Below are 27,276 nucleotides of genomic sequence, written 5' to 3'. Positions count from 1 at the left end.
CCTCAATTTATGTTTTTCTTCTCGTTCTGGTGCTGCCTGTTTGCACTACCTTTTGCTTTTTGATCATCATCATCATCATCGCACTTTCCCGGTGCGCATGTGTGGGTGTGTTTTTGATGTTTACACACAACACGGTTAAAAATAGTCCCATGTGCTTTTTATATGGGGCATAATTTCGTATAGAGGCAGAAAACAGCATCGAACGACTATAAATATACACTTGTGCTAAGTAATTTATTTTGGCCAAGAGCGGAAAAATGCTAGAGAAACAAGAAAATTTGCTGCGCTCTAGACAGGCCGAGAGCAAGATCAAGTAGAAGAAAAAGGGTGGGAAAACTTTGTGGCATCTGGTCTAATTGCTGTCTAAAAGATCTTGGCCAGCGAAAACAAGTGAATTTCGCTATAATCGAAGGAAGAAGAAAGGCGGTAAAAGTCGCTTGTTTTTATCTACTCATAGAATTTAAAATTAGTTTTTCCTGCTCCAGTGCTAAATTTACTACTTTCAAGCATCGCATCGCATCGTTTGGCTTATCGAGATTGTCTATCGCAATTTATCGTCACTGCAATGGTGAGGCAAGATTTCGGGTTGACTTTTCGTGAGAGCACCACTTTGAAAATGCGTTTTTATTGCATTTTGTTGTCGTTAAACGGAAGAAGGTCACAAAACGATTATCACTTTTTTAAGATGCAGGATGCTAATGCTTCATCTTGAATTTAACTCATGCTAATGGACTTTTCACAATACTGCTTTTGAATGTTCAGAGAGGGTTATCAACAGGTTGATTACCATCGACTTAACTGACTAGATATAGGGTCTCCATATTTTAACTCAAGCCTCAGAGCATGAAAAGTGTTTGATAAACATTAAACATGTCTTATTAAAATCGCAAAGCTTATTACTATCCTAGTAAAAATTATGTATTTCTCGGGGTACACAGCTTCTTGAGAGCTATATCATACAAAACTCCTTGAATATCCATAGAGAATTTGGCCTGCCTTAAAAAATCTAAAGGAATAGATTTTAGCTCCATTGGTAGTTTTAGTATTTATCTCGTTAAACTAGGTAAAGAAAATCAACAAAATTGTATTTTATTTCTATCCATCGAAATTGTTTTGTAAAATATAAAGATGCATGGAAATCTCTATGACAGTACAAATGAAATACAGTAGAGCCACGCTTATCCGAGGTAGTTGGGAGCATGACCACTTCAGATAACTGAAACCTTTGATTAAACAAAATACATTAAGGGGGGGGTAGGGTCTAACGGGTATAAAAAAAACACCATTTTCACGATTTTTTTTCTAGAGCTATCGTTCAAACAAATGTATTCAAATTTTTTGCATTATACAAAGCATTGTTAAAAGAACATTTAGTAATTTTTTCGTAGAAAAATATTGAAAAATGAGCCGGTGACGGAGCATTTTCGAGGATGCCTTTTAGAAAACAGGATTTGCGGTGGACACTGTATCTCAACACAGAATCATCTGAAGTCAAAAAATTAGAGCAAAATATTTTCAATAGATGTTTTTCTGGACCCCAACGTTTCTATTTAACTTAAAAATATTTTGATGAAATTTTTGTGGCTGTTTGAAGTAAAAACTACGATTTTTCACTTAAAAATCCGCCATTTTTCACCTCTAAAATCTCCCCAAAGTAAAAAAAATCAAAAAAGAAAAACGTTGGGGTCTGGTATTTTATATGTAGAAAATATGTTCCAAATTTGAAAAGAATCGGATAAGTAGTTTTCAAATGACGATGTCCACGGACTTTAAAAATGTGCTTTCGAGAAAAACGCGTTTGAAGTTTCTGCTCTTGCTTTCTTGCAGTATTAGATAAGAGGAGATAAAGGCCTATAACTTCTACAGTTTTGCTTCAATTGACTTGAAAATTTGACACAACATTCTTGAAATGTTTTACAATAAGAAAATAAAAAAATAAAAAAATCGATTTTTTGAAAGTGTTAGACCCTACCCCCCCCTTAACAAACCCTTTTTTTGCACTTGTTATGCATAACTCCAGGTGCATAGCTCAGTAAATATATGAATTTTGTTATACTATTAAATTGGCGTTTTCCAGCAACTTTTGACTCTAAACTCATCAAAAACGCCGATTAAATAGCATAAAAATATATCGCGGTGATAAATGACAACTTTAGAAGGATTTTGGTGGCTCGGATAACGTGGTGCGAAAGCACGGATAAGGAAGGTAATACGGTCAAAAAACAAGCGCACCTTAATGAAATTCACAACAGATGAAAACTCAAGTTAAGAAAACATTAAATTATGGGTATTGAAAATTTTCTAAAATGAATGTTTACCAATTATGCATTGACACTCAAAAGAAAATTTTTGATTGAAAATAAGAAGTTACAAATAGACAGCTTTAGCTGATAGGCAAGACAAATCTGAATTCACACATGATATGTTATTGTCTAATTTTGGATTTACGTACGAGAAAATTTAGAAAATATCCAAATAAAATTTCAAAATTCTAAATATTTTTTCAAAATAAATTCATATACAGGTATTTCTATATTCAAAATATCTCTTGAAGCGTTTGGTAGGGAACTCCACGCTTCATTCCTCCCCTATATCATGTATCTTACGCGGTTTTCATCCCATGGTTGGCCTGCAATTCATAGGAATATGAAACCGACAATACGCTGAAAAGAAAAATGAAAAATGCAAGTCTTCTATTTTCCAGGATGCCTTCATGTTTTGGCTTTGTAGATGTAAGAAGAAGAAGAAGAAAATGTAGTTTCTGTAGAACCGCGTTTGAACGACGGAACTAAAAATTTTAACCAACATTTCAGCCTTAACCAATAACAAACACTCTATGGACAATTCTTGACAGGAATTCATTCAATCGTATTGAACTAAATGATCAATTTCAAAAATCAGTCGAAGCCCTCGAGCCAGTGTAGGATACTTCTGCCCAGAATTCCCAGCCACGAACGCCCAGAACGCCAACGACTATATTTTGATAGATTTTGAATATTTGTGAACTTTTTGGTAATTTTTTTTCACACAAATGTGTAAATACCACGTAATTTGTATTTTTAAAAAAACCTGGTAATAAATCTAAAAGCGAATAACAATCAAAATAACTCTGTTGTGTTGTGAGCCTACTTGGTTGAATGATTCAACTGAATCAAAGCAATCGAAAGATTCCTTTTAATTCAGGATTTATTTATTTATTTCCTCAATCATTAGTAGACACATACATTGTTGGTTTTGCTTAAAACTATACAAAAATATAAAAATAATTATGTTTGTGAGTCAATTATGTCAGTGACTTAAAATACTCTTTGAGTTTATGCCGAGATGTTGTAAAGTCAATGGCTTCACAGTGTTGATTATAATAGTTCATCATGCTGTACCACGGTAAATGACAAGTTCATATACCAGTATTTCGATAGCAACTTACTACCTTCTTCAGTGAACGTTTCCGATTGATGATCGAAAACTTTCACTGGAGAAGATAGTAATTTGCTATCGAAATACTGGTATATGAACTTTTCATTTACCGTGGTTGAATTAAAAGGAATCTTTCAATTGCTTTGATTCAATCAAAATAAATTTTAAGGCAGCTATTCATCCCTTAAGTTGTAAAAAGTGAGCAAATGAAATTGGATTTTACGCCAAAATATCCTCACCATTGATTTTATTGGTTGTTCATAGAATATATTCAAATTGTAAATTGATGAAAAACTGCTGTTAATTTTAGTTTTATGTTAAACTGAAAGTTGGTTAAACTTTAAATAACCGATCAAAATGCCCTCATTCATTTTTCTAGTAAACGCCCTCCTCCAAGGTGCTGTTCGGTAAGATTTAAAGAAAACCAAGTATTTTACTCTAGATTTTGGAATACAGTATTCCATAAATACAGACAGATATTTAAAATGATATATCGATTTTATGCTTAGTCCTAAATTATCAAAATAATGTATAATAACTGTAACTGTCGATCAGGTTTGAGTAAAAAACGTGCACTGAAAATCGAATCGGATTACTTAATTAATCGCCAACAGAAGATTTTTCCTAACTTATTAACAGAATTAATTAATTTTCACTTTAAACATTGTGTTGTACTCGAGCCGTTTCGATCTAATATGTTGGAGCAATACTTGCCTATATTAGGGCGTTTTATATCCAATGTTCTCAAAGGTTGCTTTGAGAAGCGTATGTAAAAGTCGAATATTTTCTTAGTTTTCACAATAAAAAGTAGTTTTTTTTTTAAATAGAATATGAGAAGCAGATAGAAATGCGAAAAAAATGTGGCAATGTATTCGAGTTTCCTGCTTATGGATTCCGCATATTCGGTCATTTTTCTTAGCAGATGCATATTCCCGCGAAATACTCTTAGTTAAGGTTTTGCCCGCAAGTATCCGGGCCGGGTAATTTCAAGCAATTTTGTCTGAATACCTAGCAAAATCCGGTCATTTATTTTTAATATTTTCAACCCAAAATCTGAGCAATATTCGGACAAATTTGTGCAAAATAAAATAATTTTTCAACAAAAATCAAGAAAAAAAACGCCTGAAACCAATTTTTTATCGAATCAAATCAGCTAGTTAAATCGTTTTAAAAAAAAACCTTTCATGATTATTTTAATTGAATTTGCTTAAAAATTTTTTTCAACGCAAAAAAATTGTATTATAATGACTTGATTTAAGGTTTATTTTTGATTTTGCAAACAAAGTGTGTTCAAGCCAATTGTCATAAGCTTGAAGAATTTAAAGATTCTAGAATATTCTAGAAGTTTTCTTTGATTTTTTAACCACGCGTAAGGAATGCTCTGGAGTTTCCACACGTTTCCAGTTGTTTGCACGCTCAGAAAGTTCCAGAATCATCTTCATTTGTCAGAAGCTTGCGTGCTCGGAACATTCCAGAACGTTCGGTGCGCCTATAAAAAGCGTCTTGCGCAGACTTAGAGTTCAGTTATGATTCAAAATTCGTGGTTGTTGATTTCTGCACCTTCTTTTAAGACCAAACCCAAATTACAGTCCACATTGCTCAAACAAAGTGAATATACCCGGGCAATAACCGGGCTATTTTCAAAGAAATCCGGGCGACAAGGCCGATCCGGTCTATTCCCGAATTTTGTACTAAATATCCGGGCAAGTCTGGGTTGAACAGGGAAATTTGGCAAGCTTAGTGAAAGTACAAAAGTGATTAATTTTGAGTTCATAATTCTAAATATTTCTTCATATTGAAAACTGAATTTGGAGTTTTTTTTTCAAATTTTCATAATATTTTTATCATACTTTTACGTTCGAAAGAAAATTACAATTTTTTGAAGAAAACTAACTACTAGAAAATTAAAACTACAAATTTTTGTAAAATTAGGTGGAAAATAGTACAACACAAAAAGTGTATTTTTTTTTTTCGAAAGAAGCTTCAATGCACTTAGGATTCATTTGGCTTCAAGGGCCTCATTTTATTTTTGTGAGTAATATCTTTAATAAAACTTAAAAATCTTTTCTTGTTCGTTTCGTTTATTCAAAGAAGATTTTAACCAACTAGGTTCTGTCCGTATATTTATTACAAAATTTGGGAAAAGTCAGATCCGATTGTCCAGCTTTTATTTAAAAAATAACCAGATTTTGTCCGGATTCATTCATTTTTTATATTTTTCAAATAAAGCAAAAAAAAAACAAATGGTGTTGTTAAAATATTTAATTTATGCGTCCTAAACGAAATTTTTCAAGCAAGTTATATAAAAATAAACATCAAAGGTTTTTTAAAAGCCTAAAAAGCAATTCAAAAACTGCTGTTGAGTGTTGATTATTGATGAGTAATTTTTGGGTTTTGACCAAATTTGCCCGGATTTTTAGTTAAAAGAGAATAGCCCAGATTTGTCTAGCTTGGATACGTGCTGAAAAATTCTGGAAATCTTATCCTTGTATATATCTTATCTTATGGTTGTCGCTAGCTTGAATTTTGACTGGTTTTTAAAGGCATCATTGAGAGAATAAATATGATATTAATTCTATGAACTTCATTACGACATTATACCTTCCGAATATCAAAACACATTTATTTGCGAATTAAACAATTTTTTGTCAAAGTGTAGTATTTCAAGCAATTTAGAGCGAAGAATTTACTTCATTTGTCTGCTTCCATAGAAACCAACGAAATATTTTCTGTAAATATTACGGGAAAATATATTCATCATATGACAATTTGCACAAGATGTCTTAAGATTTTCACCCTATTTAAAATTTACTCATTGTTGCAGACGGTAGCATTCAACAGTTTTTGCAGATTATTTATGATTTTTCACATAGAATTACACTACTAGATTTAGAAAAAATGTTTGAAAAGATATCTACATTCAATGAGTTTTCATGTGCCATGTTAAAATATCTGTTAAAGAATTACAAATACGATGGGTTTCAAATACAGTTTTTTACGGAAAACAAAAAAACAAAAATTAAAAAACCGCTCTCAAAATTATAAAAATACTTAAACTTAAATAAACAAAGATGGACATCTCTGTTTTAAACATCATTTAATTAAGAATTATATTTTTTTAAAGTTTAACGCCATTTTTTGCCAGGCAAGTTTAACGCAATTTCATGTCAAGCAAATCTTGAGAGTTTCGGAGTTCAGTGGATAAAGGAGTTAGTTCATCTCGAATCATTATAACATATTATGTATTTGAAGATCTACCATTTATGGAGAAAAAGGGTCAATAGCTGTGAATTCGAGTATTCTAAAGCCACGCATATTAAAAAGCCTTCCCTTGTAGAGGTTTTTTTGAAGATCACTTTAATTTGTACATGGGGAACCATTTTATTTTTGTTCGAATGTAATCTGCAAGCAAACTCAATGATGTTTTCATGATGGATAACACCAAGTTTTTGAGCGATTTTGCAAAAGCCATTAATCGTATTTTCATATTTGACAAATGGGACTTCTAGAATCATGGAATTGTAAGAAATTGAGTTTTTATTAATTTTGTCCAATTGATTTTTCAGCTTTGCAACTTTGCCGGAAAAAAAGATTGCGGTTTTTAGTTCAGACACCTCTATTTTCAGTTTTATTTTCAATCTTCGATATTTTTTAAATCTGTTTGGTTGGATAGTGTCACATTTTGAAAAAAATAATTCTTTGAATGTTTCTTTGGCCGAGGTCACTGTTTAAAAATAAAATTTTATAGTACGCATTCCATTTGAAACTGTTTTTGAGCAACTTTGTTGGCAAAATAATACTGATTATTTATTTTTTGTGCAGCGCTCACGATTAAATGACGATATTCAAATATTTTTGTTCAGTTTAGGATACTTCCAAAGAATTTCAAAAGAATTTGGAAGAATCTCTCTTTAGAAGTTTGGTTCAGCCAATATTGAAAATCAGGAGTGCACTTGAGTGGAACTTTTTTTTCGCTTGTTTGTTTAACTGAACTTCCTTATGCTTTTAATGCGTGAAGGGATATTTTTTAAATATTTTGAATATTCCAGAATTCAACTGATTCCACGCGCTAATTGATCCCATTAGTTGCATCAATAAAGGTGATAAAAATTAACGCAAATTAATGTATACTGGACTGCCCATTTCTAGACTATTTAAGCTTTCCAGGGAATCGGGAAATCTGACGATCCTTTTCCCAGGAATTCTCGGGAACTCTGGGAAAAATGAAAATGTAGATTTCAACACTCTACTGCATACGAAACCTTATCTTTATGGTATTTTTAATTTTTAGGTAATACTGTGGCCAAGAATTTCAAACTTTTTTATGTCTCAAAAATTCCACTAGCAATTATAAAATCCAAGACCAAAAAAATAAGTAAATACTTTAACAGACAAACTTGTTTGATTTTTGCTGCAAATATTTGAAATAATTGTGAAATATTTTTCACTGTCAATAGAAATTGTTTAGATAGGCTTCAGGTTATTCATCAAATCTCGTAAATTTTCAGATAACTATCCTTTTGTTTCTACATATTTCATTTCTTTGCCGATGATTTTTCTACCGTCAACAGTTTGGGAAACGGAAGTTCTTAATGAAGAGTGTAGCAAAATAGTATATTCAGATGCTTTTTGTAGCGTTTCGGAGTTGTTTAGTTTCATAGATTCTTCGTTGTTTTGCACTTTTACACTAAGTTAACGAATGTAAAAACAATGTTTTAACCAGTTTTAGAAAGCAAAATGTTTGAGTCTAAGCACAGATGAAAAGATGTACAATAGACCGCTGCAAAAACTGACTTTTTGCTCCCATGTGTTTTTTCGATCCCTTTTTGCTCTCCAATTATCTCTGTTAAATATAAGATTATTTGGTTCATCCCTGAATTAGCGCAACCGGTTTTAAATTTGTATGTAAATTAGTATGGGGAAAGTTTTTTTTTCAGATTAAAATCGCTAGGGAAGCGATTTTGGGTTTTATGCAAAAAATAACTTCTTCAATGGGTTACTGTATTCTTAAACTTCAATTTTTACTAAGGTTACTTTCAGCTAGATGCTACCAGAAAAAAGTTAAAGCAATCTGTAAAAAAAAAATCATTCATAGTAGATCAACAGTCAAAACTGTCAGCAGCACTGGAAACCTGAACTTGCATGCAATATTCCTAGATGAATTCTTGAATACAAGCTAATGCGTGGCATACACAAAGGCGTTTTTAATCGGGTAACGCAGATAGAAAAAAACTGCAGCACTATGTAGAAAGTAAGATACAAACTTTTTGAGATTATTGGAGATACACGGTGATAGATGTGGTGAAACGATCCCGAAATTCACAACCAAGTTGAAAAATAAGATTAAGTTACGCATGTGGTATACCTTTGCATACCGCGAGCGGTCAAATGACGGCAAACACTTTACCCTAAAACTCTCTTGTTTCTCGACCGATTTCTACAAAGTTTATAGTTTTGGAAAACTCGTAATGTGATTGAGTCACACGATTTTCAAACAAAATTTAGATACAATTATTTTTCTCAAAGTTATTCAAAGTCAAAGAAAAAAAAATCGAAAAACAGGCTTCGGAAAAAGGCTATAAATCAGTTATTAAGTACCATCAAGACGCCATTCACCGCCCAAAATCACCCTTTTGTGTGTATTTTGAAAAAAACTGGGATGTTTTCTCCAAATATAAGACCTGTGTTGTGTGTCGGCATCATTGTTTGACCATTTCACTGAAAAAACATCACTTAATTATGCTAACTATAGCCAGAAATAAAATATTTTGTTTTTCGTTTCCGGTCAAATTATTGAATTCGACGCCTGTTAGCGAACTAAGCATTACTGTACTCCTAGGGCAAAAGGGTTTTTGTTTACTAGATAGTACCTATTGGACCTACAATCGACTTGAAACGATAGTTTTATTTTCGTAGAATAGATTTGCATCAAAAAAATTTCGATTTTTTCAATAGTTGTTGTTTTTTGAAGCGTTTAGTGATGGGCGGTAATTGGTGTATAAAAAAAAGTGTGGGTTCCTAATGACCGGTCACGCAAAATTTCTTTGTTTTTTAACGCATGTTTTGTGTCAAATGTGTAAATTGTAAGAAGCATTTAGTTTGATTATGTTAGAAAATGATGTTTTATCGCTGAAAGTAACCGGTTACTTGAGGTTGTTTGCCGGGAATCATAATTTTGTCAGTCAACGCACTTTGTTAAAATTCGTACTAAATTTGCGGAAAAAATTTCACAAAATGTATTCTCTAAAGAGCCAAAATATGGTTTTGACGGCTCGTTGTATGGAAAATACTAAAAAGAACAGTTTCCGTGTTGTTTAGATAGTTTTTCCTTAAGAAAACATTATCGATACCCGAAAAAGTCGAGTGGGCGGTAATAGGGCCAGTTGAACACCCCTAAGTTTAGTTAATTATTTTGAAAAGCGTACATTTTTCGCATTCCACTAAATTTTTTATTTAAAGTAGAGCAGTTTTGGGATGTATTGAAAAAGAAAGCGAATAAAAATCTGCCGTCGTTTTTTTATTACACATGTTAGAAGTTGAAAAACCGCTTAACTGGGCGGTGAATGGCGTCTTGATGTTACTCGGAAAGAATTTCACTTAGTGCCTTAGAACGCTGCGCTCCAGTGCAAAGCCAAATCTAGGTGCTAGAATAGTCTCAGAAAAAGCAGATTGCAAAAAAAGAAACAGCTACCTTTGAAAAGTCGTCAAAAATTCTGTGTTTTAGAAATCTAAAGATGCCAAAATGTCAATTACGTCAAATTTCCAGTTTACTTTACTAGTATTTTCTACTGTAACGAAAACAGCTTTGGCGGTTGATTTAATAAAAATTACGATTTTTACACCACTTTTTCACATTTTTAGTGGCCATGATCTTAAGAAAATTTCAAAAAATATTTCCATATGTGTAACATATAGCTTCTAACTTCAGCGTTCTCAGGCACTAAGTGAATTTTTTTTCGAGTAGTTAATAACTGATTTAAAGCCTTTTTCCCGAAGCCTGTTTTTTCGATTTTTTTTTTCTTCAACTTTGAATAACCGTATTTGAGTCACATTACGAGCTTTCCAAAACTATAAACTTTGTAGAAATCGGTAAATAAACAAGAGAGTTTTAGCGGAAAAGATATGACTGCTCGCGGTATGAATATATATAAAAAAATGTCGGTATGTTTAGTGTTAAATTTGCAATTGATCATCTGAACTTCATTTTTGGGTAAATTTAACACAATACACACAGTATTTGTGAATTAATGATAGAAAACACGATAAATAACGCATTTTTTTTTTAGAAAAATCAACTTTAGTTATGGTTTTGGACCTGATTTTAACATTTGAAAAAAATTCATTTCCTGTGGATTCTGTGAATCAGTGAAAACAAATGATTCAAGAGGTTTTTTACCGAAATCGATTGAAAATTATATAAGTTATGATTTTTTTCACTGTAAAAATGGTGCTTTTTCTCTAAATAACACCACCATAGTGTAAAGTAAAGTTACTAAACTAGTTTATGAAGAATTCAACATTATAAATCTTCACATGTTAAACGGACTGACTTTGGACTAATTTCTGACCGATTTCGGGCCGATTCGGGACCGTTTCTTCGATCTGGGAAGGAATAACTTGCATGCAAGTTTTCAGTCAGCGATGCCATGAGTGAAGTAAACTCGTCTGAGTTTTTAATAAATCTTTTCTAAATTCCAAATATCTTTGTTATGTTACAACTAAGCATCATAGTACCTTCACATCATTTGTAGATATTAACTCGAGGAATAGTATTCAGCCTTTTCTTTATTTTTCCGATGTTTCTGTAAATCTGTAGCGATTTTTGAATAAAAAAAATTGATTCCCCATGTAATTCTCCATACAAAATTAAAACTCGTTGCGCTAAATCAGGACTCAATGTATCGCTTCCAAACTTTACGGAGATTTTTGTGTGTGGAAATTCCGTCAAAAAATGGTATGGGAGTTGTGATAACTTATAAATTTCAGATTTCCTATACAAAGCCTGCAGCGGTCTAATGTACAAGCTCGAACAAGAAATCTTAAGAAACTTTCAAATGCTCTCTTTTGAAGAAGCCGATAAAAATTGACGAAAAACAGTGCCATACTTTTCAACGGCGCAACAGATGGCACTGTTTCTAGATAGCTCTTTAAAAGTAGCAATTTTCCAAAAATTGTTGAATTGTTCAATTTAATTAGAAATACTTGTAGCTGAAAAAAATTGTACGAACAGCCTTAAATAAGTTTTTACACTTATAGAGAACGGTCATCGAAGGGAGGCTGGCAACATTGCCAAACCTAAGTCGTTTTCTTATTTCGTCGTCGCGATATTACGAAAATCCGGTGAAATCGGTTGAATTAGTCTCCGTATTTTAATTGTTCCATCGCGTGGAAGTCGATTGGCGTCGGAAAAGTGAAATCGCAGTAGAAGTTGCCTGTTTTCTACGGTTTTTTTTTTGTTTTAAAAAGTGCCGTTGGGTTGGGAAAGGGAATTATACAAAATGGCTGCGAAACGAAAATTTATGGTTGTGGTAGTGTGGTTTCAGCTTGAGAAGTGAAAAGTTATTAAATATATCCAAGAAGAAAATGTAATCTGGAATTGGAAGCTTTTGTGCTGAAAGCTGTTTAAAAAGCTTCAATAGTGTGTAACGGGTGTCATCGAAGTGGTAACACATCATAGTGGTTGCATGCGATATCACATGCGAATAATTGTCAACATGATGACGGGTCCGAATCCAATTGGATAATTGACGATGGAAGCCGACTCGAAGAAATTAAAGCGAATTATTGAACTTAAGTGATTTAGAATGGTAACACGATCCGGAGGAAATTGTGTGTGTGTGTGTGTGTGTGTGTGTGTGTGTGTGTGTGTGTGTGTGTGTGTGTGTGTGTGTGTGTGTGTGTGTGTGTGTGTGTGTGTGTGTGTGTGTGTGTGTGTATGTGAGTGTTTTTTATCCTCAATCGAAGGGCAGGGCAGTACACAGTTTAATGTTTTGGATAGTCAAAGGCAGGGAGGTTTTGTTTAATTCGTTCTGCTGTGTCGTATGTGGAATCTGGTCTTGCTTCTTACCTGGGTTTTCTTGACGAAGACGGTCTCAGGCGGTCGGGTGCTGGTTTGTTTTGATTTCGGCTGGTCGGTGTGGGGGCGTTGTGGTCGTGCGGAGAGCTGGGCGGCGGGCGCAGACGTAGAAGACTAGAGTCATGGTAGCGACGGGAGGTTGGATGAAGTGAGGCCCGTACCTTAATGGGAGGTTGAGAAGGTGCTCCTCTTGCCACCGGAGATCGGATTTTCAGTTTTCCGGACGGGTAGTTGTTCCATTTCGGTTGCTCGGTCAACTTTTTCGGGATGGAAGGGTTGAAGCTCATTCTTGGTGGATGTGGTTTTTGGGGATTCGGTTGCCTGAGAGTCGGTGATTCACATCGTGCAGGATTCGTCGGGGTCTTCTGGAGCTGCCTCTTTCTCAATCGCACTGTTAACTTTTCCTTCACCTTCCGATTGTGCTGGTGCTGCTCGGTCGTGTGGTCTCTGCTCTGGAGTTGTGGTGCGCTGCTGTTAATGGAGGACATGATGTTTTTTTCTCGCGAGGTGCAGGTTTTCGGCCGTTTTCTTTTGAAGCCCTGACTCTGGAAGGAACTGAATTGACAGTTTTTCGCTAGATTTTGACACTAATAAATCATCGAAAAAGTGTTCGATGTTTTTTGGACATCTTATACACGCTCACTTCAGAATGGTCAAACAAATCTATAAGTAAACATTATTTTATCAAAAGGAGATACAAATTGGCCCCACTCAAGAATATTGTAGATGTATTGCAAAGAGGGTAAGGAAATTAGCATCGAGTTAAATTTATCAATGTGACAAAATATCAACGTAAGTAACGATTATGCGTCAAGATGTGGTCACCCTGGACACACGAGTATCAAAGATAAAGTAAATAAGATGAGACAAACTAACGATTGGTTAAATCTATGCCTTTTTAAAATGTACATGTCAGAAACAGCAAGGGAACAAATTTATTCAATTCAGAAACTCAGCGTTGTTGAAATGTCTATCAAGTATTTGAAGTTTGCGGAATAGTTAAAGAAGTTCGAAGTTGACGCCGAGCTACAATGAGAACTGATTAATAAGGATAATCGTGGTTGGTAAGCAAAACTTTTTATCAAATAAAATATTCCCGATTAGAAATCCACCGATGATAGTCGTTTCGTAAATATGCTATATTTTGTGCGACGGCAAATTCGAATAAAACGGTTCGGAAAAGAGTATTGAGTACATACTGAAACTTTTTCGGTAAAATATTGCGGTTACTGGGAAAATTTCTAATCGCGCGACGGTAGGCTTCCGTGCGGTAGGCTAGCCGGAGTAGTAAACACAGTTAAAAAATTCACTCTTACTCACTAATTTCATTGAAAAGTTAAGAAGTAAATTCTTGAATCAATCTTCAAATCATTATTTTGCAAGAGAGGACAAAACATGAAGTCATCGGAATAAAATATTATTATTCTTAGTATTCATTGAGATTGAATCTGAGATTGAATTAATTACGGGCGTTAAAATTCCAGACAAAACAAAAAACAATCTACATTATTGAAAACACATTTTTCCATAGCCTGAGAATTAAAGAATTTGGCATGACGAAGATTTTTGATGCGATAAATGCGTCTTTGATACTTTATATGCTGGTCGAATTCAATTATGCTGTTGTTAAAATGTAACAAATCGTATATGAGAAGTTTTAGGGCTTGTGATATAGCTCAGTTGGCAAGTCTGTTGTCTCCTGAGCCGATGTCCGCGAGTTCGAGCCCAAGAGTAAACATCGAACACAGTTGTACCGGATAAGTTTTTCAATAACGATCCGCCAACTGTAACGTTGATAAAGTCGTGAATGCCATAAAGTTGTTAAAACGACTATATAATCGAAACAAAAAAAAGTATATGAGAAGTTAAAAAAAGGAGTTGTGTGCGGTGAATAATCTATTATAGGAAATAATACCATTCGCATCGCAAAAAATTGGACTGCGCACTCATAACTGCGAAATTTGTGCGATCTGTCAAATCAGTATAAAATCTGACGGTTTTCTACACGCTAACCGCTTTTCAGTTAAACTTTATACGGATAACTCCGACTGCAAAACATAGCACGAAATCCAACATTCAATGAATGATAGCTACCGTGTCGTCGAACTCTAAACTTATTTAAACAACTACAGGTTTTCATTTTTTTGTGAATTTGTCCGCTGATTGACCCCATCGCAAACAGGTTTTTTTATTATTCATTTTTCCGTGATTTTGACCGCTGATTGACCAAGTTCAAGGCAAACACAATTTTTTGTTTTATAAACAATAGATAATCCGATAATAATATTTGGTATACATGTTCGTTTGACAACTTTTTATTATATCATCTTTCAATGTTTTCTGCTTGTTCATCCGATTTAATTTCAGTCGATAAATAATCCTTATGTAGAACAATGCTCATTTTTTTCTTGAATACTGTAATTTTTTTTACAGTGGTACCCTACGGGAGCCCAAATCAGCTATCGCAGAAATAGAAAAAAAGAGTGGATCAGCAATATCAGCAACGTGTATATTGGGCGAATTGCGATGTTTTGCTGCATAGCGGGCGAGCCCTAGTCATAGATAGTAGAAAACAAAGTTAGTAAATCATCCAAGTTGTTCAAAATCTGTGTTAAAACATTTCAACATACTAATGGTAGTTTCGTATCCAAACAATTATGTTCTCAAAATCGTAGAACGGCATACATTCTCTCAGAAAGTACATAGTTTTTAATTGAGCTGTTGACGAATCTCGTCTTTAGTGCTTACACCATCTTTACTGGTTTGTACCGAGATCCAATAAGAATGACAAATATAAACACAAGAGAATCAAGTTCAAACTCATTCAACTTCTATTCAAATCTATTCTTAGAAATCATAATGGAGTTTTATTTTTGAAGTACTGTTTTCACCAGATCTGACAAGGTATTTCTAGTGAAGTGAATATTCTATAAAATGTAAAACCGTTAGGATCCTAGGATACTTTTGCAGAATAAGAGTATGTTATCAAAGCAAAAGTGGATTGCAAATTAAGTAAGTAGAATAATTGAAGGTAAATTTAGGTGTAGAGTAATCGTTTAAGCAGAGCCCGGGAAGATTTAAACCAATCATGTTTCACAGTTGTCTGAATTTGCATCATTATAGTTTTGTTTAAATCCAAGCTACATTGAACAGCATCGCTCCAGCAATTCTCAAACCAACTCGCGTGAAATAAACATTTTAGATTTGAAAATGTTCATGTTTCCAGACCTTAAAAAAATCATTAAAGTTCAATAGATAGACGATAGAAATCATCGATATGAACTTACCCAAAACAGGTTCATCTCGTTCATTCAATGGAAAGGTACCTGTCGAGGATGTTTTATATTTCTCTCTAGCCAGGGCTCGTACATAAACTCAGTTGACACAAAACACAAAATTTAACTTAAAGTTAATCTTCATCAACTCCTGCTTCTGCTGTGGTCTCTAAACAAAAAAAAGAACTATTAGTACGAGACATGAAAGTTATAAAATAGGTACGTACCCCACTCACTATCATCAGACTCAACAGAGTTATAAATTTCCATTAACTTAGCATGGAACTTATCTCTGTCGTTGGCTAGGACTTTCCAGTCATCATAGGACATGGTGGAGTCAAATCGTTCCATGTTTTGTTGGAGCACGTTCCTTGCGGTGAACCCCGGACGACATGATCTTAAATGAGGAGCCTTTAAACGTAAAGCCACGCGTGTTGGATGACTCCGCTCACGCCGACGAACATGTCCCCACCACCGCATTTGATACATGCGGATCTTCTTCGTCACGCGTTTCTTCTTCAACAAAGCATTCACTGAGGTTGGAAGAGGCACGGTATTTTCGGGTCGACATAGGTTGGCAAGGGCCGAAACTATTTGCCGTTCGTAACCCCGTATTGAACTACGGCTGTATTTCGTTAGCACTGCTACCTGGGTCCCATACAACATTATAGGAGCAATCACAGTCTCATAGATGAGTCTTCCAACCTGCCAAGCTGGACGATACTTTTTTAAAAATTGAAGAACACTCCTACACATTAGAACCGCACTTTTACATCGGGTGCGGGTGGTCATAGGGCGTGATAACTGGGGCGTTAGGTAAACTCCTAAGTATTTTATGGGCTTTGATGCCGGATACCTCTTGCCTAGTATCTCAACTTCCCCTACAACACCCCCGGTTGGATCTCTAACAAGAATGTTACATTTAGCCTCATTCAATTTCAATCCAACAAAGGATAAAAATTCTCTTAACTTTCCCAAAAGAAGCTCTAGCTCATTGCGGTCTTCCGCCACGATTATTAAATCATCTGCGAAAGCGAGAACCATCGGAAGGGTTAACATGCCTTCCTGATTAAGCCTTAAACATGGCATCTCATCCTCAACCGACTCCAAAACGGCTTCCATAAGTAAGTTGAACAAATAGGGTGAAAGGGGACACCCCTGTTTAATTCCGCGGTGACGAGAAGTGGCTCTTGACAACAGTCCTTGCCACAGCACTTGCTGTTGTTCACCACGGAGGCATTCAAGGACACGGTTTATTATTTTGTTGTTCACACCTTTGCCTAGAAACATTGGAAAGTAGTTAAGTATAAAAGTAAAAACACAAAATTCATAAACATACTTCGCAGAATGGCGGGCAAGGAATTTAATGAGACTTCATCAAAAGCTTTCTCTATGTCTAATGACATCAAAATCAGTTTTTTTCCTCCATTCCAGTATTCCTGTAACAAGCGCTGTAGTACGTGTAGATGGTCGAAGGTCGAACGTCCTGGTAGAAATGCAGCCTGATGAAGTCCGATAGGTCCAATGATGAGCTGAAGCTGATGTAGAAGCCAAGTTGCATAGGCCTTATATCCACAACTACTCATGCATATTCTACGGTAATCATGGACTGCTTTTGGCGATTTAATTTTAGGAATGGGTATTACGATAGTGCGCTTCCAATCACTCGGTAAGCAATTTTCCTCCCAGACTCGCTTGATTAATCCGTGTAGTTGTTCAAGGGTCCTTTCGTCGCAGTATTTGAAAAACTCGGTGTACAAAAAATCTCCCCCTGGAGTTTTCCCATTTTTCATTTGCCCTAGGATCTGTATCACTTCATTAAGCGTCGGTGGATCAGGTAATACATCACAAGTTGACTCCTCCTGAAGGTCAAGCATATCACAGTCAGAAACATCGACTATCCAATCGTTTAGACGGAGAGAGGAAAAACCGCGCTTATTCTGATCTCTCTTTTTGAAGGACTTCAAATATTTGTATGTACGATTAATACGTTCTCCTACAGGATACTGAGAGATATCAGTGAAAAATTTTAAAATCTCACTCTCCTCTTTCTTCAAGATTTGGGATTTTAGATTTTGCCTAGCCTCAGATAGTTTATACTGCCACTTAGGATGAGCGGATCTTTTCACCCAAAAAAGGCATCTTTGTAGATTGGCTAAAGCCCTACGGCTATCTCGGTCTGCCGGTAGTCGTTGCTTTTTCTGTAACACATCCTTCGCAATACTTTGAATCCTTGTTTTTAAACTTTCCCAATCATCTTCGACACTACCACCGGGAAAAATTTGAATGGGACAATTCATTAAGCGTTCCTTGTACTTCTTTTGAACAGGTATTAGCTTCAGTAAGGAAGGATCTAAATTGGGATGATTCCTCTTTAGATTCCTCTTTTCTTCAGGGTTAGACATCTTTTGAACTCGCTCCCTCAAATCGCACAGTAAAATTTTATGATCAGTCGACAATTCAGTAGGGGTTGTACATTGCATACGAGATAAAAAAAGGGATGAATGAAGATGTGTTAGAAAATGGTCAACCTGGCTCTTAGAACGTCCATTAGTCCATGTGTGGATAAAGCCTGAATTCGCATTCACAAGAGTGCTACGAACAGCCATAGAATGTACTCCCAAAAACCATCGCATCTGCTGGCCATTTTCGTTGAAAGAATTATGTCCTGCAAACGAACCAATCAAAGTTGCCTCTTCTGATGTGAGATTGATGTTTGTTAGATGGCTGTTAAAATCTCCAGCAATGACTAAACGTTTGATATCCTTCACTTTTGAAACAAAGCATCCTAGCTGACTAAAAAAGCGGTCTGCCCTACTATTCGGCCCATGCACATTGATGATGTGGTAATGTAGCCAATGGGTGTCGACCTTTAATTTATAAAATATTAGCATAACTAGAAGTAGTATATCTTTTAAATAGTCAATAAAAACTTACGAAAACTGCTAGAACAGTGGACTGGATGAAAGGTCCCATGCTTTCCTTCTCAATGATTTTAATGGAGAGTCCACGTCGGAGTAAAGTAGCAAGACCTCGTTTCCTGCTTTTGGCGGGTTCACCCATAATCCAAATGAAGTTTTCCGTCATTATTTGTTCGCAATCCATATTAACCTCCTGTAAGACCGACAAATGCACATCCTTACTCATAAGATAAGTATCTATCTGAGCCCTCTTTGAAGTAGTACGACAACCGTTCACATTCAGTGAAGCGAACCTCAAGCCTCGTTTTGAATGTATATGAACTTCAGGGTGTATAGTTGGCTGCGAGTTGTCCGTAGATTTGTCTGCTTCTACTAAAAAGGGGGATGCCAGCGGTATCGGATGTGAGTTTTTCTTAAGTGATACAACACTTCGAAAGGTCACGGAATCTGGTTCGTGGAATTCTAATAGGTGAATGATCAGGAACGGATCGGAGTTAGTAGGATCCAAACGTTGACTTCCGTGAGCCGATGAATGGAGGTAAATAGTCATTTTTAAGATGGAAGATAAAATAACCAGGGAAACCAAAGGAGCTTCGTTATTGCCGGCCTTCAAATTTTTAGTAAAATCTGCAACGGTGATTTGACTAGTATCTACTCCACAGGAATCCAATAGTGGTTGCCCCTGGGTATCGATCTCATCGGCGACAAGGTAGCGCAGGAGTTTTACCTCATGAGTAGAAGGTGATTGGTTGTTCATTTGGTGCAAGATGCAAAAAAATAATGACTTAGAGTCTTCTGAAGTCGGAACGAAAGTTCGAATGAGAGTTCCGTCGTAAAGAGGAGTACTCTGTATTGCATGAGAGGGGATCGCTAAGGGATGCGGTACACGAATGCATAAAACACTATCATAATGGGTACGTTGGTCAGCAACCCCATGGTAGTAGAGATGGTACATTTGCGCATCTGATTCGGACTCAGTAGGAGAAAAGCGTATTTGTGCATTGTCCTGGTGCACCACGAAGGAAACATTGTAAAAATTCGCGAGGGCAGATATACACTCTGCTCCACCCCAAAAAGTGGGGGTCTCTAATCGTCGCAAATATTCCTCGACTTTGTCAATGTCTTGTAAAACACCAGGAAACATATCCAATGCGAAGGGTAGAATATAATCGTAGTATAGTGATATTTCTGTACGAATCGATTGCACAGCGTAATATCGAAGCTCAGCACAATATTTCTGGTAATTATGATTAACCGGCAGAACCCCAAATAATTGATGGGCGATAGATCCAAATAGACAGCTTCCATCGCCAGGAATATCAAGGAGACAAAAACAGTGACCAGTACTGTTTGAAATGTATTTAACCTCGGTACTAAAATAAATGAAAATCCATGTTGATCAAGTTTTGAACGATTTAAAAATCTTACCGTCGGGACATTATGAATATCTTAATCGATATCGAAATCAGATTCGGAGGATAAAAAAAGCAGCAGCAAAGTAAACGAGGTTTGACTTTTCCAGGACAGGTTAGAATAATTTTCATTTATTTGAAAGGGTGCCGTGTGCAATCCCGTTTTGGCACCCATCAGGTTAGGGTGAACATAAGAAAAACACACAAACACAACTATACTTTAGGAGGAGTATATATTATAACTCAAGTGAGGAGGAGGGAAATCTACTACAACATTCTTGCATTATTCAATCACTATTTCACAAAAAGGGAGAAATTTTTGGAGAGCATTATGATTATTTACCGTTGAAATTAGTGCCACAACGATAGAAATGTTTAAAAAATTTAATGTTTTATTTTTCGATAAGTCAGGCCCAGTTAGATTCACTATTATAATGGAGTGGATAATTCTTAGAGCTCATGGGGATACCAAGAATAAATGAGAGATGCTCACCTGTCAGAATCCGTTTGAAGAAATCATTTGCTGACTTTGCGATATTGTGATAAAGATTATGTGTGAAGTGTTGACCAAATTCAGAGTGGTGTTGTTGGGAGATTGGTATATGGTATCGGACCACTTCTTCCGTGTTTTGGGGAGACGGGGAGGGAGGATGGGTTCCCATCCAGACTTTTTGGCATTGCTCAACAACTGGTCAAAACGGTTCCTTGCTTTGTATGACAGGAAATGAGAGTGTGCGGATGTTTCCATATAGGTGAGCATGGGTTTTGGCGTGAATGAAGACAGAGTCTGAGTTTCTGACTTGGTTGAGGAACAGATTTTGGGAGTCGAAGTTAATCATCTTAAATATTTATAACTGGTCACTTTTCTATTGTTGTTCGAAGCTTGAAAGACTATTATAGGTTGGAAAGGGTTGCGTCTGGATGGTGTTGAGGTTTGGTTGAGATTGATGTGTGGTTAAACGTAATTTGGGGAGTTTGACATATTGTGTGAAAAGTACATCAAATCAGTAAGTAACCTAACCAGGTCATACACTGCTTTTGAGTCATTATGGTAGAAATCAGTATACCGATATAAGGGTTGAAGCTGGGTAAATGCAATAGCATCAAACGTCGCGTAAATGGCTAGAAGGGCAAATAGAGGAGGTTAAAAAATTAAATAAAAGTACGCGAACATCTCCACTTGATTATAATTTTATCAGAATTTGAAACCTAGATAGCGATATTAATGGAATAATGACCTTTAATTTTTTTTTCACAATTTGAATTTTTTCACTTCCAAATCCTTTGCACATAATCAAATCTCTCAAACATTGTAAAACTACAGCTCAAATGAAAATTTTTTTGTCAGATTCTCCAAAACCTATAGTAATTTGTCTAGCATTTTGTATCAGTTCAATATTGATTTGGTAACGATTTTTATATCTTTACTGTTTAGTGACATTCATTGGATAAGATCAAATTATTTGAGACGAATTATTTTTTCTGTTCATAGTTGATAGCAAGCTCAAGCCTTTCTTTTCTCCATAATAAAGAAATCAACATGAGGCAAAGAGTAGAATTGCACTGATGAGTTTTCAAAAACGACCTTCAACAATTATCACAACTGACAGCTCATTTAAAATTTCTAACCCAATCACCTAGGCGCATGTTATTCATTAACAAAGTTTTTAAATTTCAAAATTTTTATTATAACTATACTTTGAAGTATAATCGGCTTCTTCAGGCTGAAAGGTCGTTTTGGAAAATACATACATCAATATAATAGGAACATTAGCTAGGAAAACAAGTTAGCTTAGAGAAGACTTATATTTAAAAAAATGTTTTAACGATTATTGAAATACTTCTGTCTTTCAGAAAGCTTTGGAGCTTATATCACTGCCTCATAGGTATAAGTAGGAGTTTCCTTAGGAAATATCTAGGAGCATAGAAGGTGTAGGAAAAACGATCGCACCATTAACCAAAATGGATCCTGATCTATAAACCCTTCCCTACTAACAAAACCCTTTCCATGGATATTTGAATATAGATTCGCAGACGTACAGACGGTTTCCATAGTTGGCGATATTGACTTACCTTTGTTTCTAAATTTTTCAAAGCTAGTAATTGGAATATTTAGGGACAAAAGGTTGTTGATTGAACCTAGAAAGTATCCAACTAACTAACATCCTTTCATGTTTCCCCCATTGACTACTAGGACGTGGCCGGCGCCGCTATTAACCATATTCAAAGAGAGAGAGAGCATGAATTTTGTGCAACGAGAATGTACTGCTAATCCCAAGCAGCTTTCTATTGGCCTTTGCACAAAGTTGATGGCCTCGGTTAATCGCGGAGTAGCAACCATTGGCGAAGTAGAACTTGTTCTGCCTAGCCACGCCAGCGATCATGGAATTGGAAATGTATAAGTTGGGCAAAGTATAATCAAATATGTTATCTGAAGTTTAAAAATGATCATATTTAAGCATATCATATATCGTCATATCTGAATACTCTTTTTTTTCGTTGTATAAACATATCTACACAGCGTTTCCAGTTCAATGATTTAAGGTGGATATGAGTAGTCAACCAAGCTAAGCTAAGCTAAGCTTATAGAGAACGGTCATCGAAGTTAGAAAAACCAACCTAGCTTATTTCCAATCCAACAGATACATTACTGACCAACAGTTTCACCTAGCGGTACTAATTCTAAGCATCATGGACTTTCATGTGTCACTCCTGTTTTTATAATTGTACAGCATTAAGTACTTCAAGCAAGTTCGAAAGTAATAGCGAACAAGTTTTAAAACAATATTTTTCATGAATCATGAATGTGTTTCGAAATTTCATCAGTAATTTTATCAAAACTCATCAAGTACCCATCTCAGTAAAAAAAACTATAACAATTACCTCATTACCTCATGTTTGTATTTTTTTTTGTTTACACTGAATTTTTTTTACAGTTTTCAATCAAAAACCATAAAAATGATACAAAATGGTTGGTGGGACTTTATATACGTTTCAAGGCTTACCTTGTACATCTGTCCATCTGTGGTCTAAGCCAAATATCAAGGTATAACTATTTATTTCATTGTCTAATCTGATCCATTTTTCCAATTTAGACCGTGTAAATTAAAAAAATAAATGAGTACTTTTCATTCCTTCCAATTCCTTTCCATTTTATTGCGTTACGGGGTTGCTGGTCTGTTTTTTTTTTGTTTTTTTCAGCTAGAGGTGTGTATTTTTCTTTTCTACTATTTTGGATAAAATTTTCTTTTTTATTGGGTACCCGTCTTACTCAAAACAACACGCATCATCTCTAAAATTGGTTTAAATTGAGCTATTCAATTCTGCAGGCATTTGAAGTCCAACTTACCCAAACGTATCTTAGTTTTGCTTAATGATCAATAACTGTTCCATACTGGTTTAGAAAATACAGTAGAATATAAAACATTCTGATCCAAATAGAAAAGGAGATAAAAACTACACCAACTTTCTTAATTCGCGTTTCTTGAAAGCAAGTTTTTTATTTCCTTCATACAATAGACTCAATGAACAGCAAATGTGCTCTTACTAAGACGCTTCAAATCTCTAATAAAACTTAATTTTTATATGTAAGTCTACTGACTTACCCACTAAGAATGTAACTTGAGGAATAATAAATTATTCAAAAATAAGTTCAGTATTCCAATTTGAACTAGAGTCACTTTAGTGGAGGGATTGAGCAGATTCATCCCATACTTTCAAGTTATTCGTGTATTGAGAAAACATTTTATAAAAAAAAATGAAAATTAAAACCAACAGCAAAATTAAAATAAATATTCTAAATTCGCTCTCGTAGGCACGAACAAAGATTTGATTTAAAAAAAATGCAGAATTGAGTTGGAAAATCTTATAATTACACCATGAAAAGTTGATTTCAATTCTGCGAAAGTACGATGAGTTGGTACAGAGAAAAAAACATCCAGATTTCCATCATTGTCGTTCAGTGCTCATTTCTCACACAACTAAAGGATGGCGGCTGAAAGTCGTCTCGCCGAAGTGCTGAAGCGTTAACCGTTCTAGACGCGCTGCCCTATCTCGTTGCAATCATCGCGTACCTACTCCAAAGTTGACGTCGTCGTCGTTGCCGTTGTTGTCATCATCTGGGGTGCTGTTTTTGTTTGCTGTTGTCGCCGTTGATTGCACATAACATCTCTGATCTCAATTTAACCTTCCTCCTCCCCCAAAATAGCTGATGCCATTCGCCGCGCTGACAAACAACAAACAACAAACGGATAAGTTCCATCGTTCCAGTGAAGGAAAACAGAAAGTTGAAAAAAATATAGAAGCGAATAAAACTCGTAAAAATTGAACAATCATAAGTTGCAATCTTAGTGCGGGTGGTGTTATTGAGAAGAAGACAAATCCAGCCAATTTCATTCCAAAGTCGGGAGAGTTTCGCAGCATTGAAATTATGTGAAGAAGACCCCCGCCCCGCAACGAGTGGCTCCGGAAAGTGCAAATAGGACAAGTGAGCATGTAAGTGAGTGAATAAGGAGAGGGGGATAAAAGTTTTCTGTAGAGTAAAAAAGTAAAGCAAAATAAAACAAGAGCAAACAGTCGTCGTGGGGTTTGATGGTGTGATTCCACCGAGACGACTGACTACTGCTGTTGGGAAAAAGTTAGAATACCCAATTTCTTTTGAAAGTTTAGAAAGTTACAGAAAAGTGGTGGCTCCATAGAGTGGCGTCCACGTTTGGTGGTTGGTTTTTCTTTATTTTTCCGTTCGGATCGAAAGTGTCCCCATCGTTGGATCGAGTTTACTAACTAACACCGACGCAGTGTGAATCAGTTGAGCTGCAGTTTTTCTGGGATCAAAAGAGAAGAGAAAAAAGCCAGAAAAAAACATCCGAAGAATAAAAGACATTTCTTTTAGAGTTTGTGCGAGTGCGAGAAAGAAAAAGATTCGAAGCGACTCACTCACATTAGGTGGACCTTCGATAATTGCCGGGAACAGATAAATGACTTGACGTAGAGCTAGCCGCACCCTATTCCTCAAGGTGACTTTTTCCCCTTTTATTGCTAGTTTTCCAAGTGCACGTTATTTAGTTTCCATACATTTTCTTTCCAACTTTTATTTCCCATTATTACTACGCTCGTTCAGTTGAATCCAATTCAATACGAGGCTGTAAATATTGAAAACTTTTTCAAATGACATGTAAATTAAAAAAATAAGTTATCATGCTTTCACAGAATGTTTAGTTTGTTTATTATTTCAATCGAAAATTGATACGATAGTTTGCGTTCGAAATTAGGATTACGAGAATGAAATTTGTTCCCTTGATTTGATCACCGGTAAAACCGAAAGTTAGCTCAAATAGTGCACTGTTTAAAGACCCTTTTGCGAAGCTAGTTTTAAAACTCTTAAACAACTCTCAGCCAGCAGAACCAAAAAAAATAATCACCCTACAAATGACCGGAAACCGGAAGCAGAAACCACAGAGCAATTGCCAGAAGGTTTTGCCCCTGCTGCTCCCGCAACTTCTCAAACAAGCACAAGAACCTCTTCCAGGACTAAGAAAACAACATCCAAACGAGCCAGAGTGCCCAACACCATCACCAAAACTACCGACACCATCTCCAACTACTTCATCTCCCCCCGTTAGATGCTTTTAGACACCGAGCTAGTGTTTCTTAGCGAACAGGTGCGTGGATGAGTTGATTCGTTCTTTGTTAATTGATTTCTGGTTGGTTTCTTTCGTTGTTGGTTTAAAGTTTTGGAGCAATTAACAAAAAAAACTTACCGTTTAAAGTTTAACAAACTTCTGTTCATGGTTTTGCTGTAGATTAGTGATCGATTGCTGCTTGCTGTTTGTTTGTTTTTTTTTTTTTCAAGATTTTAATTTTAAAATTATGCTCAACAAACTTCAAGAAAGTCGAATAAGAAAATCTCTCACGACAATACACACTAACTTTATTAAAAAAAAAACATGCTTTGCTAAAATATCAAACCAAACTATTACCAAATTTCATGTCAAATATCAAAATGGTTTTTACAAACCAAATCAATCTTCGTCAATTCCTAAACGCACTGCATTTGAAATCATTTATTTTTTCATTTCTAACTTCATTACTGATAACGACACACCGATAAATGTACCCGAAAACTCTACGGTTTTCGTTCTAGAATTGTTGAAGAATATGAGGTTGTCACTTCTGAATCACAAAATAAATTATTGCTGTGAGTATTGATAATATACCGAGAAAATTTATAAAAATAGTCTTGCACTCGATTCCCTTATTTACTCATCTCTTCAATACCATTACTTTAATCTCGAAGTTTCGGACCACGGAAAATCTCTGTCTTAAGTCTCTATCGGCCGATTTCCTTTCATTATAGTTGTTCACGAAGCTTAGTTGTGACAAATATTTCATCCCAAAGCCCCATTTTTATTAGGGTTATAATAAAAAAAAAAAAGATGGCAAGTTTTAAAAATTTACTTCTGAAGAGTCAATTGACAATGTTCGCTAATCGACGTATAAAAGCCAGTTTTTAATTATAATAACTGTTTTTTTTTCTCATACCTCTTATCGTAATCCGTTTTTCAGATAATATTTTGTCATAATAAAATCTTTCGGAAAAAATTCAAATAAAAAAAAAGGTTGATAAGGACCAAAATTATTGGTGAAAAACTGTGTTTCATGTTCAACCCGATTAAAATTTCAGTTTTTTTTGCACGAGCTCTTCCCAGTCTGATCAGGCCCAAATTTTTCTTGGGACCTTGCGCTAAAACAAATTTTAATTTGCTTAATTCTAGAATTCATTTTGAAGTTTTTTTTTGTGGGATATTATGTGATTATGGGGTTTGATTTGAATTGTATAATTTAATTCTTTGAGGTGGAACTTTCATTTAAGGATGGTTTTTTAAAAATAATTATTGAGAAAAAAATTATGAAAGATTTAGGAATTCGTTTGATAGAAAGGTTTATCCATGAAATATACCATGTTCACAAATTTCTTGAATCACATTCCATTTATTTAATGGATAAATTGGCTTATGCCTGTAAATAATATGTAGAAGCATTTAGCGGGGTTTTTCATATTGAAATTGATGTTTGAAGCACATGATCTTTTATCAAGAGTGGGACTCAAATCACAGATAACTACCTGCTTTATGATTAGGGGATTTTTTTAATTATCTGACGGGTTTGCGCCGGCG

At 35.3% G+C, this 27,276-nt stretch overlaps 1 protein-coding gene across 7 annotated transcripts in view; it reads left to right on the top strand.

The window, feature by feature from the left end:
* The window catches only part of LOC129749058 (small conductance calcium-activated potassium channel protein), a 759,751-nt gene that overhangs the window by 115,023 nt on the left and 617,452 nt on the right, over positions 1 to 27,276 (top strand). For 2 of the 7 annotated variants that reach the window (XM_055743894.1, XM_055743892.1), the window contains 2 exons: positions 24,309 to 25,116; positions 25,372 to 25,761. The exons of 1 other annotated variant lie outside the window; for it this stretch is intronic. In XM_055743894.1, the coding sequence (XP_055599869.1) occupies positions 25,723 to 25,761 (39 nt within the window). In that variant the 5' untranslated portion in view covers positions 24,309 to 25,116; positions 25,372 to 25,722. Of the gene's footprint in view, positions 1 to 24,308; positions 25,117 to 25,309; positions 25,762 to 27,276 lie in introns of all 7 variants that reach the window. 4 more of the 7 variants (XM_055743897.1, XM_055743895.1, XM_055743893.1 and 1 more) reach the window with 4 other exon arrangements.

Source organism: Uranotaenia lowii, chromosome 2 (genome assembly GCF_029784155.1).
Source record: "Uranotaenia lowii strain MFRU-FL chromosome 2, ASM2978415v1, whole genome shotgun sequence".
Taxonomy (NCBI): Eukaryota; Metazoa; Arthropoda; class Insecta; order Diptera; family Culicidae; genus Uranotaenia; species Uranotaenia lowii.
Note: the sequence above shows the minus strand (reverse complement) of the source record. Positions and strands in the feature narration are given on the sequence as shown.